Source organism: Anomaloglossus baeobatrachus, chromosome 5, assembly GCF_048569485.1.
Source record: "Anomaloglossus baeobatrachus isolate aAnoBae1 chromosome 5, aAnoBae1.hap1, whole genome shotgun sequence".
Classification (NCBI taxonomy): domain Eukaryota; kingdom Metazoa; phylum Chordata; class Amphibia; order Anura; family Aromobatidae; genus Anomaloglossus; species Anomaloglossus baeobatrachus.
This window is the reverse complement of record NC_134357.1, coordinates 556,007,795-556,020,380: the sequence shown is the minus strand read 5'-3', so window position 1 is coordinate 556,020,380 and position 12,586 is coordinate 556,007,795. Positions and strand designations below refer to the sequence as shown.

The following is a 12,586-nucleotide window of genomic DNA, read 5'->3' as shown; positions in this document are numbered from 1 at the left end:
TGTAGCATGGATGGAGGGATAGGGTCACCCTGAAGGAAAGAGTTAAACAAGGCGGCCATGTGTGGGAGGAGCTCCGCCGCAAACACCTTGTAATAAAAATAAGTAAAGCCGTCCGGGCCCGGTGACTTCCCGCCAGGCAGGGCTTCCAGAACTTGCTCCAGTTCCTCTGTAGTAATCTCTTCATTCAAAGCCGCGGCTGCTCCGCAAGGCAGTGAAGGGAGCTCAAGGGCCGAAAAATAGTCCCCAAGTGCCCCAGCCCCGCGCGAAGCCATGCCCGGGGGAGCCGGAAGGTTATAAAGCTTGTTGTAGTAATTGAAAAAAATGTCAGCTATTGAAGCGGGGTGATAGTGGATAGTGCCCTTTTCGTCGCGCAGAGCCTGAGGGCATGAGGATGTAGCGCGCTCCTTAAGCTGCCTGGCGAGTAAGGTATGAGCCTTATTACTCCTTTCATAGTATCTTTGTTTGGAAAAGGTTAGCAATTTTTCTGCTCTGCCAATTGCCAAGTCTCTCAACTTTTCCCTAAGGCTGATGACTCTCCTAAGAATAGTCAGTGATGGGGCAGCCGCCAGTCTCCCCTCCTGTAGCTTAAGATGGGCCGTTATAGAGTCCCGCTGGCTTGTGGCATTCTTTTTAGCCCTGGCGCCCTCTCTAATGCATAGTCCCCTCATCACTGCCTTGTGAGCTTCCCAGAGTGTTGCCGGCGACGTGACCGTGCCCGTGTTCAACTGAAAGAATTCGACCAGTTGCTTATTTAAAAAGGCCCTAGTGTCGGGATTTTTGATCAGAGATTCATTAAGGCGCCAATGCTGAGGCCTAGGTCGAGGACCATCTTTCTTGAAGTCCATTATGAGTGGGGAATGGTCTGACAGCTCTATAATGTTTAACATCAGTTGGTTTGAAAGAAAAGCATTTCTCACAATCTCAACCTAAATATAGCTTATTCTCTATGTGACATTTTGATGTTTAACCAAATGGCAATTACAGACAGAACTTCCCACATTCTGAACATGAAAATGTCTTCTCCCCTGTGTGAGTTCTCTGATATGTAAGAAGATTTGATTTCTTTGTATAACATTTCCCACATCCTGAACAAGAAAATGGCTTCTCCCCTGTGTGAATTCGCTGATGTGTAACAAAAGCTGATTTATCTGCAAAACATTTCCCACATTCTGAACATGAAAATGGCTTCTCCCCTGTGTGAGTTCGTTGATGGTTAACAAGAATTGATTTATCTGCAAAACATTTCCCACATTCTGAACATAAAAATGGCTTCTCCCCTGTGTGAGTTCTCTGATGTGTAACAAGATTTGATTTCTTTGTATAACATTTCCCACATTCTGAACAAGAAAATGGCTTCTCCCCTGTGTGAATTCGCTGATGTGTAACAAAGGCTGATTTATCTGCAAAACATTTCCCACATTCTGAACATGAAAATGGCTTCTCCCCTGTGTGAGTTCTCTGATGTGTAACAAGATACGATTTATTTGTATAATATTTGCCACATTCTGAACATGAAAATGGCTTCTCACCAGTGTGATTTTTCTCATGTGTAATAAGATTAGATTTGTGGTTAAAACATTTTCCACATTCTGAACATGCAAATGGCTTCTCGCCTGTGTGAGTTCTCTGATGTCTAACAAGTTTTGATTTTACTACAAAACATTTACCACATTCTGAACATGAAAATGGCTTCTTGCCTGTGTGAGTTGTCTGATGTGTAAAAAGATATGATTTCTTTGTATAACATTTCCCACATTCTGAACATGAAAATGGTTTCTCCCCTGTGTGAATTCGCTGATGGTTAATAAGAATTGATTTATCTGCAAAACATTTCCCACATTCTGAACATGAAAATGGCTTCTCCCCTGTGTGAGTTCTCTGATGTGTAACAAGATATGATTTATTTGTATAACATTTGCCACATTCTGAACATGAAAATGGCTTCTCACCAGTGTGATTTTTCTCATGTGTAATAAGATTAGATTTGTGGTTAAAACATTTTCCACAGATTAAACATGCAAATGGCTTCTCACCTTTGTGAGTTCTTTGATGTGTCATAAGAAGAGATTTCTGGTTAAAACTCTTTCCACAGTCTAAACATGCAAACGGCTTCTCGCCTGTGTGAATTCTCTGATGGCTAACAAGTTGTGATTTTAGTGCAAAATATTTCCCACATTCTGAACATGGATATGGCTTTACCCCTGTGTGAGTTCTCTGATGTGTAACCAAAGCTGATTTATCTGTAAAACATTTCCCACATTCTAAACATGGATATGGCTTTACCCCTGTGTGAGTTCTCTGATGTGTAACAAAAGCTGATTTACTTGCAAAACACTTCACACATTCTGAACAAGAAAATGGCTTCTCCCCTGTGTGACTTCTCTGATGTGTAATAAGAACCAATTTATCGGCAAAACATTTCCCACATTCTGAACATGAAAATGGCTTCTCACCTGTGTGAGTTCTCTGATGTCTAACAAAACTTGCTTTTTCTGCAAAACATTTCTCACATTCTGGACATGGATATGGCTTTTCCCCTGTGTGAGTTTTCTTATGAACAACAAGGTTTGATTGAGAATTAAAACATTTCGAACATTCTGAACATGAAAAGGTCTTCTTTCCTATGGTAGTTCTAACATTCCTTCTGTGACTTATATTTTTCTTAAGAGCCTGTGATGAATCAGGAGATAGATCTTTGCTGTGAAGAACTGAGGATATAGCTGGGATAGCACAAAGTTCTTCATTTATATCTTGTGTCACACCAAGATCATATGATTGAAAATGTGAAGACGTCAGAAGTCCATCTGATCTCCTAATACAGTCACCTGCCAAAAATAATACTTTTATTACTTTTTCAATATTATAAAATTCAAAATAATTTTATTCTAACTATAATATATCAACGTCCATTAAAATTGCAACTCATTGTGCAAATATGATTATTCACTAAGGTAATGGTGACAAAACTGTTCACATTCTAACTGAAGACCATGGAGCAAGAACCACTAGATAATATCAGACCGCCAGGATAGGTCTAGCAGTATTCCAATTCAGTGTTAAATTCAGCATCTTCTCAGGTTCATGTCTCAGAGTGTCGGTCACCACTGTTTTGTAGTAAAACACTCAGTGAAGAATCATAAATGAGCCTGTCAGTCACTACTATAAGGGGTGTTTGACTGGCGCAATCCCCGACAGCCACATGCATTTTACTGCAGAATGGAGGAGCAGTGCGATTATGTATGAAGAAGCTCTGACTTTGTAGAAAAGGTAAAACTTGAAAAGCAAATTAATTTTTAAAGTGGTTTTCTCAAGTTGTCAAAAAAAAAAGAAGGTTTAACCCCTTCACGACCGTGTGCAGCAAAGTTACGTCCTATTTTAACGTGACTTAACGACCAGGGACGTAACTTTACTGCCTAAACTTCATTTGATTGCCGTGGCCATAGCAACGGCTTTCAAATGATGTCCCCTGCTGTTTCTTACATCAGGGGACCTTTGCTTGACCCCAGGGGGGTGGCATCGCCAGCCCCCATCGACGATCGATGTGATTGGCTGTTCAAATCTGAACCGCCAACCACATAGTTTGCATTGATTTCGGCTAAAAGAATGCCTAAATCAATGCGATACTGTGAGATCCGGCTATGAGGTGCCGCAGCAGCTGCAGCAGATCATAGCTGGAGATCAAACACAGCGCCCCCCAGCCCCTGCAGCACTGAATGGAGCGATCGTGCCATGACGCGCAATCGCTCCAATCAGTGTGCAGTGGGGCGGTCTGATCTGCAGGTGGCCACCCTCCCCAGCCTGTGCTGGTCTCAGGAGCCCTCCCTCAACATGTCTGCAGCGTGCACTGGGTGGTACTTGTGGTATCACGCCACTGCCGCCGATGTCACCGCCGCTCCGGCTTTACGTGAGTATTGCGCGCTTCCCGTGATGGCTCCCTGCGCGCTCCTGTGATGGCCCCTGCGAGCTCCTGTGATGGCCCATGCGCGCTCCCGTGATGTGCCCCCCTGCTGCGATCTGCCTCCTGCTGCGATCTGCCCCCTGCCATGTGCTTCCCTGCCGTGATCTGCCCCCTGCCATGTGCTTCCCTGCCGTGATCTGCCCCCGGCCAATGTGCTTCCCTGCTGCAATCTGCCCCTGCCAATGTACCCCCTGCTGCGATCTGCCCCCTGCCATGTGCTTCCCAGCCGTGATCTGCCCCTGCCAATGTGCCCCCCTGCTGCGATCTGCCCCCTGCCATGTGCTTCCCTGCCGCGATCTGCCCCGCCAATGTGCCCCCTGCTGCGATCTGCCCCCTGCCATGTGCTTCCCTGCCGCGATCTGCCCCTGCCAATGTGCCCCCCTGCCGCGATTTGCCCCTGCCAATGTGCCCCCCTGCTGCGATCTACCCCCTGCCACGATCTCTATTCTGCTTCCATTCTGCCTCTGCTTCTCTGGTCTCCCCCTCCCCCTCTCCATCTGCTCTCCCTCCGACGTCCCCTACCTGCCTCCACCGGGTTGTTCGAGGTCTTCACTGGCCCGATCTCATCTGCCTCCATCGCTGGGTCCTTCTGATGAGCTGTCCAAGGGCCTGCCTGCTGCTCCTGTAAGAAGCTGTCCACTTGCTGCCTTCTATTCCTCCTGCAGTTCTTCTGGTTAGTGATCCTGCTGCAAATCATCTAGGTACTGTGAGTATAATTTTTTTTTGTATTTTTTTTTTCTGTATCCCCTGTCCGTTATTACACTGCATCCGTCCGTGCGTCCCGCCGAGCGCTGATCAGTGATGCAGATAGCGTATCTGCATCCGTGGTCAATTTTCGGCGAGATTTTTTTTATTTTTTTGTCGGTATCTTGTGTCGTTTTTTTGCAGCTCATCCGTGTGTGCATCCTGCAGCGGCAGAGCGCTGATCAGGGATGCACATAATGGATCGGATAATTTTTGGCGTGACTTTTTTTTTTCCATATCCCTGGTCGCTTTTTGTATCTCATCAGTCCGTGCGTCCTGCAGTGGCCGATCAGTCATCACTGCATGGCGTATGTGTTTGAAAAGTCAAATGGCGCCCCTTTTCTTCTGAGCCCTGCTATGCGCCCAAACAATTGATTTCCACCACATATGAGGTATCTGCGTACTCAGGAGAAATTGCACAATAAATTTTATGGTGCATTTTTTTCCGGATACCCTTGTAAAAAAAATAAAAAAAAAAGCTACCTGATTGAAGCAAAAATTTTGTGGTAAAAAAAAATAAATTATTTGGGCTCACCAAACATCTAGATAAATTCCTTGAGGGGTCTAATTCCAAAATGGGGTAATTTGTAGGGGAGCTCCACTGTTTAGGCACCATAGGGGGTCTCCAAACGTGACATGGCGTCCGCTAATGATTCCAACCAATTTTCCTGTCAAATGGTGCTCCTTCTCTTCTAAGCCCCGCCATGCGCCCAAACAATCACTTTCCACCACATATGGGGTATCTGCGTACTCAGGAGAAATTGCACAATACGTTTTATGGTGCATTTTTTCCTGATACCCTTGTGAAAAAAAAGCTACTTAGTTGAAGCAACAGTTTAATGGCAAAATTTTTTTTTTCTTTTCACGGCTCAATGTTATAAACTTCTGTGAAGCCCCCAGGCATTCAAAGTGCTCACCAAACATCTAGAAAAATTATTTGAGGGGTTTAGTTTCCAAAATGGGGTCACTTGTGGGGGAGCTCTATTGTTTAGGCACCTCAGGGGGTCTTCAAACCCGACATGGTGTCCGCTAATGAGTGCAGCTAATTTTGCGTTTAAAAATTCAAATGGCGCTCCTTGCCTTCTGAGCTCTGCCGTGCGCCCAAACAATTGATTTTTACAACATATGGGGTATCAGCGTACTCAGGAGAAATTGCACAATAAATTGTATGGTGCATTTTCTCTTTTCTCCCTTGTGAAAATGCATAATTTTATGGCTAAATTAACATTGTGTTAAAAAGTTAAAATTTTCATTTTTTCCTTCCACATTGCTTTGGTTCCTGTGAAACACCTGAAGGGTCAATAAACTTCTTGGATGTGGTTTTGAGCAGTGTGAGGGGTGCAGTTTTTAGAATGGGGGTCACTTTTGGGTATTTCTGTCACCTCAGCCTCTCAAAGTCACCTCAAATGTGATGTGGTCCCTAAAAATAATGGTTTTGTAAATTTTGTTGGAAAAATGAGAAATTGTTCATGAACTTTGACTCCTTCTAACTTCCTAACGAAAAAAAAATTTGTTTATAAAATTGCGCTGATGTAAAGTAGACAAGTGGGAAATGTTATTTAGTAACTATTTTGTGTGACATATTTCTCAGATTTATAGGCATACATTTTCAAATTTTGAAAATTGCGAAATTTTCAAAATTTTCGCACAATTTCCAAACTTGTCACAAATAAACGCAAAAAATATCGGCCTAAATTTACCACTGACATGAAATACAATACGTCACGAAAAAACAATGTCAGAATCGCCAGGATCCGTTGAAGCGTTCCAGAGTTATAACCTGTCAAAGTGACACTGGTCAGAATTGCAAAAAATGGCCCGGTCATTAGGGTGTTTTAGTGGCCGGGGGTGAAGGGGTTAAGGCAGAATGTGATAAATTAAAGAAACAAGCATTACTCACCTGTTAAATCCATTGTCATTTCAGGGCTACCACTTTAGTGCTTTTACCATTTTTAGTCTAATTGGGTGCTGTGCTGATGAGCCCGATATCACACAACCATTACATCACCTATACTGTGAGGATAGTGATGGGCTGCAGCGCTCACATGTTATGGCTGCAGTCAAGTACAGAAAAGCTGGAGATAAGCACTGAAGCAGCAGGGGCTGTGACTGGCGAGTAATGCTTCTCTTATTTACCTTTTTATTAAATCACATACTTTCCCAAGTCTCGGGAGGTGGGGAAACTAAATTCGGCACCCAAATTTTATGAAAAGTCTAACTATTCTAATAGCCCATTAAGTCAAAGCTGGAAGCATAGTAAGACATTAATGACCACTGTAACAGACCACATGCTCATTTCTAAAAAAAGTCAGGAGTAAATTCACTAAGTACGTCCATAGTAAATTCTGCTAAGTGAATGTTCATAGATGGTAAAATAATAGGCGACATCCCGGCCTCCTGATCAGTGCTGAGGGAAGTAATGTAGTGGGAACAGTTGTGGTATTTAGGCATTTAATAAAGTTATCTGTAAATTATCACTTTCCAATAATCTTTAGACAACCTTCCCATGGAGCAGATTTGCTGTGGACCTCTGGCAGTGGAGGACCCGCATGATACCGGACTGAAGATATCATTGTAAAAAAAATATGCAGAGAAGCTGCAAATGACACCTTTGTGAGTGAGACTCGTATCTATACCAACAACATAAATTCAGATATTGAGGATCTCAAACCTGCAGCTATTGTCAGTATACACTGCGGATATTTTTTGCAGCAAGGTGAAAAAAAATTCTGAAAATACATAAAACAAGGGATTACCTAAAACTGGACGTCCTTCAAAAATGTATGTGCTCAAAATAAAAAAAAAATGGTCTCAATACCAAGAAACCTGCAGAAATTTCTGGCCAGTACTAGTTGTGTACGGCATGTGAAAACAATCTACTGTATTCTTTATTAGTGATGGGCCGACCTGGAATGTAAAAGTCCGGATCCACGCGGTTTCAAAGGTGCCCGGGTGCCGGACCCGGAATTCCGGGTGTTTGATCCGGATACAGAAACCGAAAAATTGAAGAAAAAATAAAGAAAATAAGAATGAAGCGAGCTCTTCATACTTACAAAGGCTCCGGCGCAGCTGTACACTTCTCCCACGTGGCTGTACACTGCTCCTGCAGCCTCCCTGGGCCGCTTATCATTGCTCATACATATTCACTGCCCTCTGGCCATCATGGCATCTGTGATCGGTTGCAGTCAGACATGCCCTCAGACTGTGTGACAGCGTCTGCCTACAACCAATGACAGGCGCAGTCTGCAGGTCACAATCATGAATAATGAAGCAGGAGGCTCATGATGAGTAGAGGAGGACACATCGCGCTTTTCCTGGGTCTCCTGCTACATGAAGCAGGGGGCTCAGAATGAGCAGAGGAGGACACGTCATTGTGGGCGCAGATCATCCTGAGCTCCTGCTGCATGCATGCATTTTTAGGATAATAAGTTAAATTCATTCTTCTTAGTCCCACATTGTAGCAGCTGCTGAATGAGAAGAATCTGTGACTTCTCTGCATTTAGTGCTCACTACTCACCTGGGCGGTTATCTGTAGGAATCTCCTCTTTACTCCGCTCATCACCCCTCACATATGTCTCTGTAGTATTAATATGGGTCAGATCTTCCCCCTGAAACAAATATTGTAAAAGTCACAGACAGATGGAGAAGTCCCATCTATGATCAGCTCTAATCCTGCCATCTCCACCGCTCTCATTACACAAGTATAACACATATAATACTGGAGGATAAAACAAGACTGAGCACAAGACCTTCACAGCCGTCTACACATCATAGGGAGATTTCATGGCACCTTCTCTCCATCTACCTGATGATCCTGAGGAACATCGGGGTCTTCTTGTTTACAGTCCTGTGGGAGAAGAGGACGGGGACATCTCTCTGGTGTTGTCCTCTTACTGGATAGACCTGGAGGAGACACATACAGGGACTGAATTCATTCCTTACATACAGATAATTATAGGCCGTGTGTATTTAGTCCTGTCTATTACCTGGTGATGTGAGGGGCCGGGGATCCTCCATCATGACGTCCTTGTACAGATCTTTGTGTCCTTCTAAATACTCCCACTCCTCCATGGAGAAATAGACGGTGACGTCCTGACACCTTATAGGAACCTGACACATACAATGATACCGTCACCCCCGATCCCTTCATAGCGTTACTGTATAATGTCCCAGCATTCCCAGCAGTGTCACCTCTCCAGTCAGCAGCTCCATCATCTTGTAGGTGAGTTCTAGGATCTTCTGGTCATTGATGTCCTCATGTATCGGGGGGTGAGGTGGAGGCCCCGTGATTGGGCTCAGGGGTCTTCCCTCAGACACAGGGGCCTGACAGCGCTCACTAGAGGTCTTCTTCACTACTGTGTAATCCTGGTTATGGAGAGACACAGTAAGAAATCTCACTCCAGACATTTCCAGAGTCCTCACCTCTCCAGTTCTGTCCATCTGTTATTCCCATAGATAAGAATGGTGTAATGTGACGTCATCAGAATCTCTCACCTCTCCAGTAAGCCGGAAGAGGATCTCTAGGGTGAGGTGTAATATCCTCTCCGCCATCTTGTCCCTGTCCATATCCATCCTTCACGGGGCAATCAGGAGAATTCTCTTCTATAGAGCGATTGTTCTCCCCCAGCATCTAATGTGTATGGAGCCTGAGCCCAGTAATGGGGAATCTCCACACACCTCCACCTGCAGAGCCGCACACTAGATATATGGAGCTCTGTGCTTCCAGGACCTGTGATGATGTCACATGGAGGGGAGGAGTCAGGGGTCACATGATCAGCTCCTCAGTGTATGCAGGGCTCTGCTGTGCTGGGTGTCATGGTGCTGGATGAGGGGAAGGTTATGTGTGGGGTCAGGAGGGGTTTACAGAGTGGATGTAGCAGAGCCGTGTGTGTACAAGGTGTACGGAGCGGAGCCGTGTGTGTACGAGGTGTACGGAGCGGAGACGTGTGTGTACGAGGTGTACGGAGCAGAGCCGTGTGTGTACGGAGCAGAGCCGTGTGTGTACGAGGTGTACGGAGCGGAGACGTGTGTGTACGAGGTGTACGGAGCGGAGACGTGTGTGTACGAGGTGTACGGAGCGGAGACGTGTGTGTACGAGGTGTACGGAGCGGAGACGTGTGTGTACGAGGTGTACGGAGCGGAGACGTGTGTGTACGAGGTGTACGGAGCGGAGACGTGTGTGTACGAGGTGTACGGAGCGGAGACGTGTGTGTACGAGGTGTACGGAGTAGAGCCGTGTAGGTATGACGTGTATGTTACAAGAGAAAAGGTTTTGGTACCGTGTTTGATAGTTGAAATAATAAAATTATAATAAAACATAATTTTATTTTGTAGTGGTGATACATATTAATGGCTAACTAAAATTAAATAAAATGATGTTACAAAGCAAGCTTTCCAGACTTCTCAGTTACCATGCCTGATGAAGAGACCTAAGTAGACTGGAAAGCTTGCCTTGTAACATCCTCTTATTTTATTTTAGTTAGCCATTAAAAGGTATCACAACTACAAAATTATGATTTAGTTTCTCTCACTGAGAGTAATAATGACTATATATTAGTAAATCCTTTAGGTTTTTGTTTTTCTTGCAGTGCACATAGGTTTATAAGATAAATATTTCTTGGGGGGCGCGGCCTAGGCACCTAACAGGGAAGAAGCACTTCACTTGGGCTCCTGCTTTTAGAACACAAAACTTCCTCTTTAAACTTTACAATCTGCTGCAAAACACCCTAACTTGGGTCCCCTGCTACCCTGGAAGATACCTGTAGGATTCAGCACCCCTAAGGAGCCAGCAAGGTGCAAGCCAGGATCTCCAGCTAGCTCTGGACACAGACCTAGGCTGGGAGCACAACTCCAGGAGGGCTCCAAGCAGAACACTGAGATCGGAACTATACCCGTGGGAAAGCTCCTAGCACCTCCTAGGCACGACCAGCTCCGACCTGAGATGGCAATTTTTATTTATTTTTTTTCTCTTCTGAGAAAACAGGAGTCCCTTGTTTGAATGTCTGGTTTTAAGCTGCAGCCCCCTTTGGGGGTAATGGGGGGGGGTGGCTTCATGCCCTCCCTTGTTTATTACAGGGACTTTCGTTGGTCCTTTCTTTCATAAGAAGCTGTTCACTTTTTTTTTTCTCTTTTTTGATATTAATATATCTGGTTATGACTCTTCATAATATTTGCATTGGTTGGCTACTAGGGCGGTGAGAATTGAATACTCCCCTCTTGTAGATGTTTTGAACCTAGCTTCCGATACTGACTGCGATAGCAGAGTGTCCATAGCTACAAACCCCCTTCAAGGGTTAGAGTTACCCTGGGTCCTCCTACGGAAGAGTTGGTAAAGGAGGTTAGGGTTTAGATAATGGTAAAGTTTTTTACGTTATGCCAATTTTTTCTTCTTTGACCTTGGCCGGAGAGGACAGTGGCGGAGGTAAAGGCTTTTGCCCATGGCTTCACTCCTCTCCGGTAACATTTGTGACATGTAAATGTTATGCGCTATATGTTATGTGTTTTGCATTGTCTTTTCCCATTCCTCATGTGTCTACCCTAATTGTGGTGAGGGAATCCTCTGTACCCCATTGAGAGCCATCCAGCATGGGCCTTTAGACAGTTGTGAGATGGGCAATACCCGGTTAGCCTTCGTATGTAATGCTAATTTTGCTTTATACTACTACAACTTAAAATATGGTTAAAATTTTAACATTAAATGTTAAGGGTTTAAACTCAAACATTAAGAGGCGTATGGCGATTGGTGAGATGCGGACCCAGTGAGCTGGTGTAGTTTTCTTGCAAGAAACGCACTTGAACCTCAATGGGAACTGCAGTTTTGCTAAACATCTGTACCCCACGATTTTTTTAACTTCCCAGGAAAGGAAAAAAAAGCTGGTGTGGCAATTTTGATATCAAGAACCTGTCCCATTCAAGTTACAACCTCCTTGGCAGACCCACAGGGTAGGTACCTTATCCTACAAGGGACATATAAGGATGTTCCGATCATTTTGTGTAATATATACGCCCCTAATACCTCCCAGATCCTCTTTTTGAACCGGGTATTCCTCAAACTCACACGCCTTCCCCCCTCAGCGTGGATTGTGGCTGGAGATTTTAACACTATTTTCTCTGACTCTTTAGACAAGTTGACCATTAACAAATCAATTGTCGAGCCCGTCTCAGCGTAAATTGACAGCTGCCTTTCGAAGACTGATCCGCAGGTTTGCCTTATTTGATTTGTGGAGAGTTAAACATCCCTCAGAAAAACCTTTACCTGGGGGGCGGAGCTAGCCGATGGCACACTGAGATGCTGGAAGAAGGAGCTCCCACACACCCGCGGTGAATTCTCACACTTCAAAGGCACTCATCGGGTCCAGGATCAGTAATGGCACACGGGAGAGGATGGGCGACGAGTGTACAGACTCCAGAGGGGGAAGGTACAGATATCACCCGCTTTTTCGGGACCTCAGCCTCCCAGCCTGACACCTCTGCTCTCTCCAACATGGCGAAGGCAGACACTGAGGCAGGAGATAGAGCTCAGCAAACATGCAGAGGAGCGACCTTACTGCCTCCTCACATAAGGGGTGCTTCACACACAGCGAGCTCGCTGCCGAGATCGCTTCTGAGTCACGCTTTTTGTGACGCAGCAGTGACCTCATTAGCGATCTCGCTGTGTGTGACACTGAGCAGCGATCTGGCCCCTGCTGCGAGATCGCTGCTCGTTACACACAGCCCTGGTTCGTTTTCTTCAAAGGCGCTCTCCCGCTGTGACACACAGATCGCTGTGTGTGACAGCGAGAGAGCGACAAATGAAGCGAGCAGGGAGCAGGAGCCGGCGTCTGGCAGCTGCGGAGGCTGGTAACTAAGATAAACATCGGGTAACCAAGGTGGTTACCCGATATT

General features: G+C 45.2%; 1 protein-coding gene across 1 annotated transcript; it reads right to left on the bottom strand.

Annotated features, from left to right (window-relative positions):
* Positions 1-568: 568 nt before the first annotated feature.
* On the bottom strand, positions 569-8,910 carry LOC142312293 (uncharacterized). The gene is made up of 4 exons (XM_075351220.1): positions 8,689-8,910; positions 8,508-8,605; positions 8,220-8,310; positions 569-2,825 (listed from the first exon to the last, which is right to left on the bottom strand). The coding sequence occupies exons 1-4, from the start codon at positions 8,819-8,821 to the stop codon at positions 979-981; spliced, it is 2,169 nt and encodes a 722-aa protein (XP_075207335.1). The 5' UTR covers positions 8,822-8,910; the 3' UTR covers positions 569-978.
* Between the last annotated feature and the right edge of the window lie 3,676 nt (positions 8,911-12,586).

Bases quoted from the DNA above. Each gene is read 5' to 3' on its own strand.
- LOC142312293 (XM_075351220.1), bottom strand. From the start codon at position 8,821: ATGTGTCAGGTTCCTATAAGGTGTCAGGACGTCACCGTCTATTTCTCC. The intron at 8,311-8,507 runs GTAGATGGAGAG...TATTTGTTTCAG, and splicing joins ATGTTCCTCAGGATCATCAG to GGGGAAGATCTGACCCATAT. The intron at 2,826-8,219 runs GTGAGTAGTGAG...TATTTTTGGCAG, and splicing joins TCCTACAGATAACCGCCCAG to GTGACTGTATTAGGAGATCA.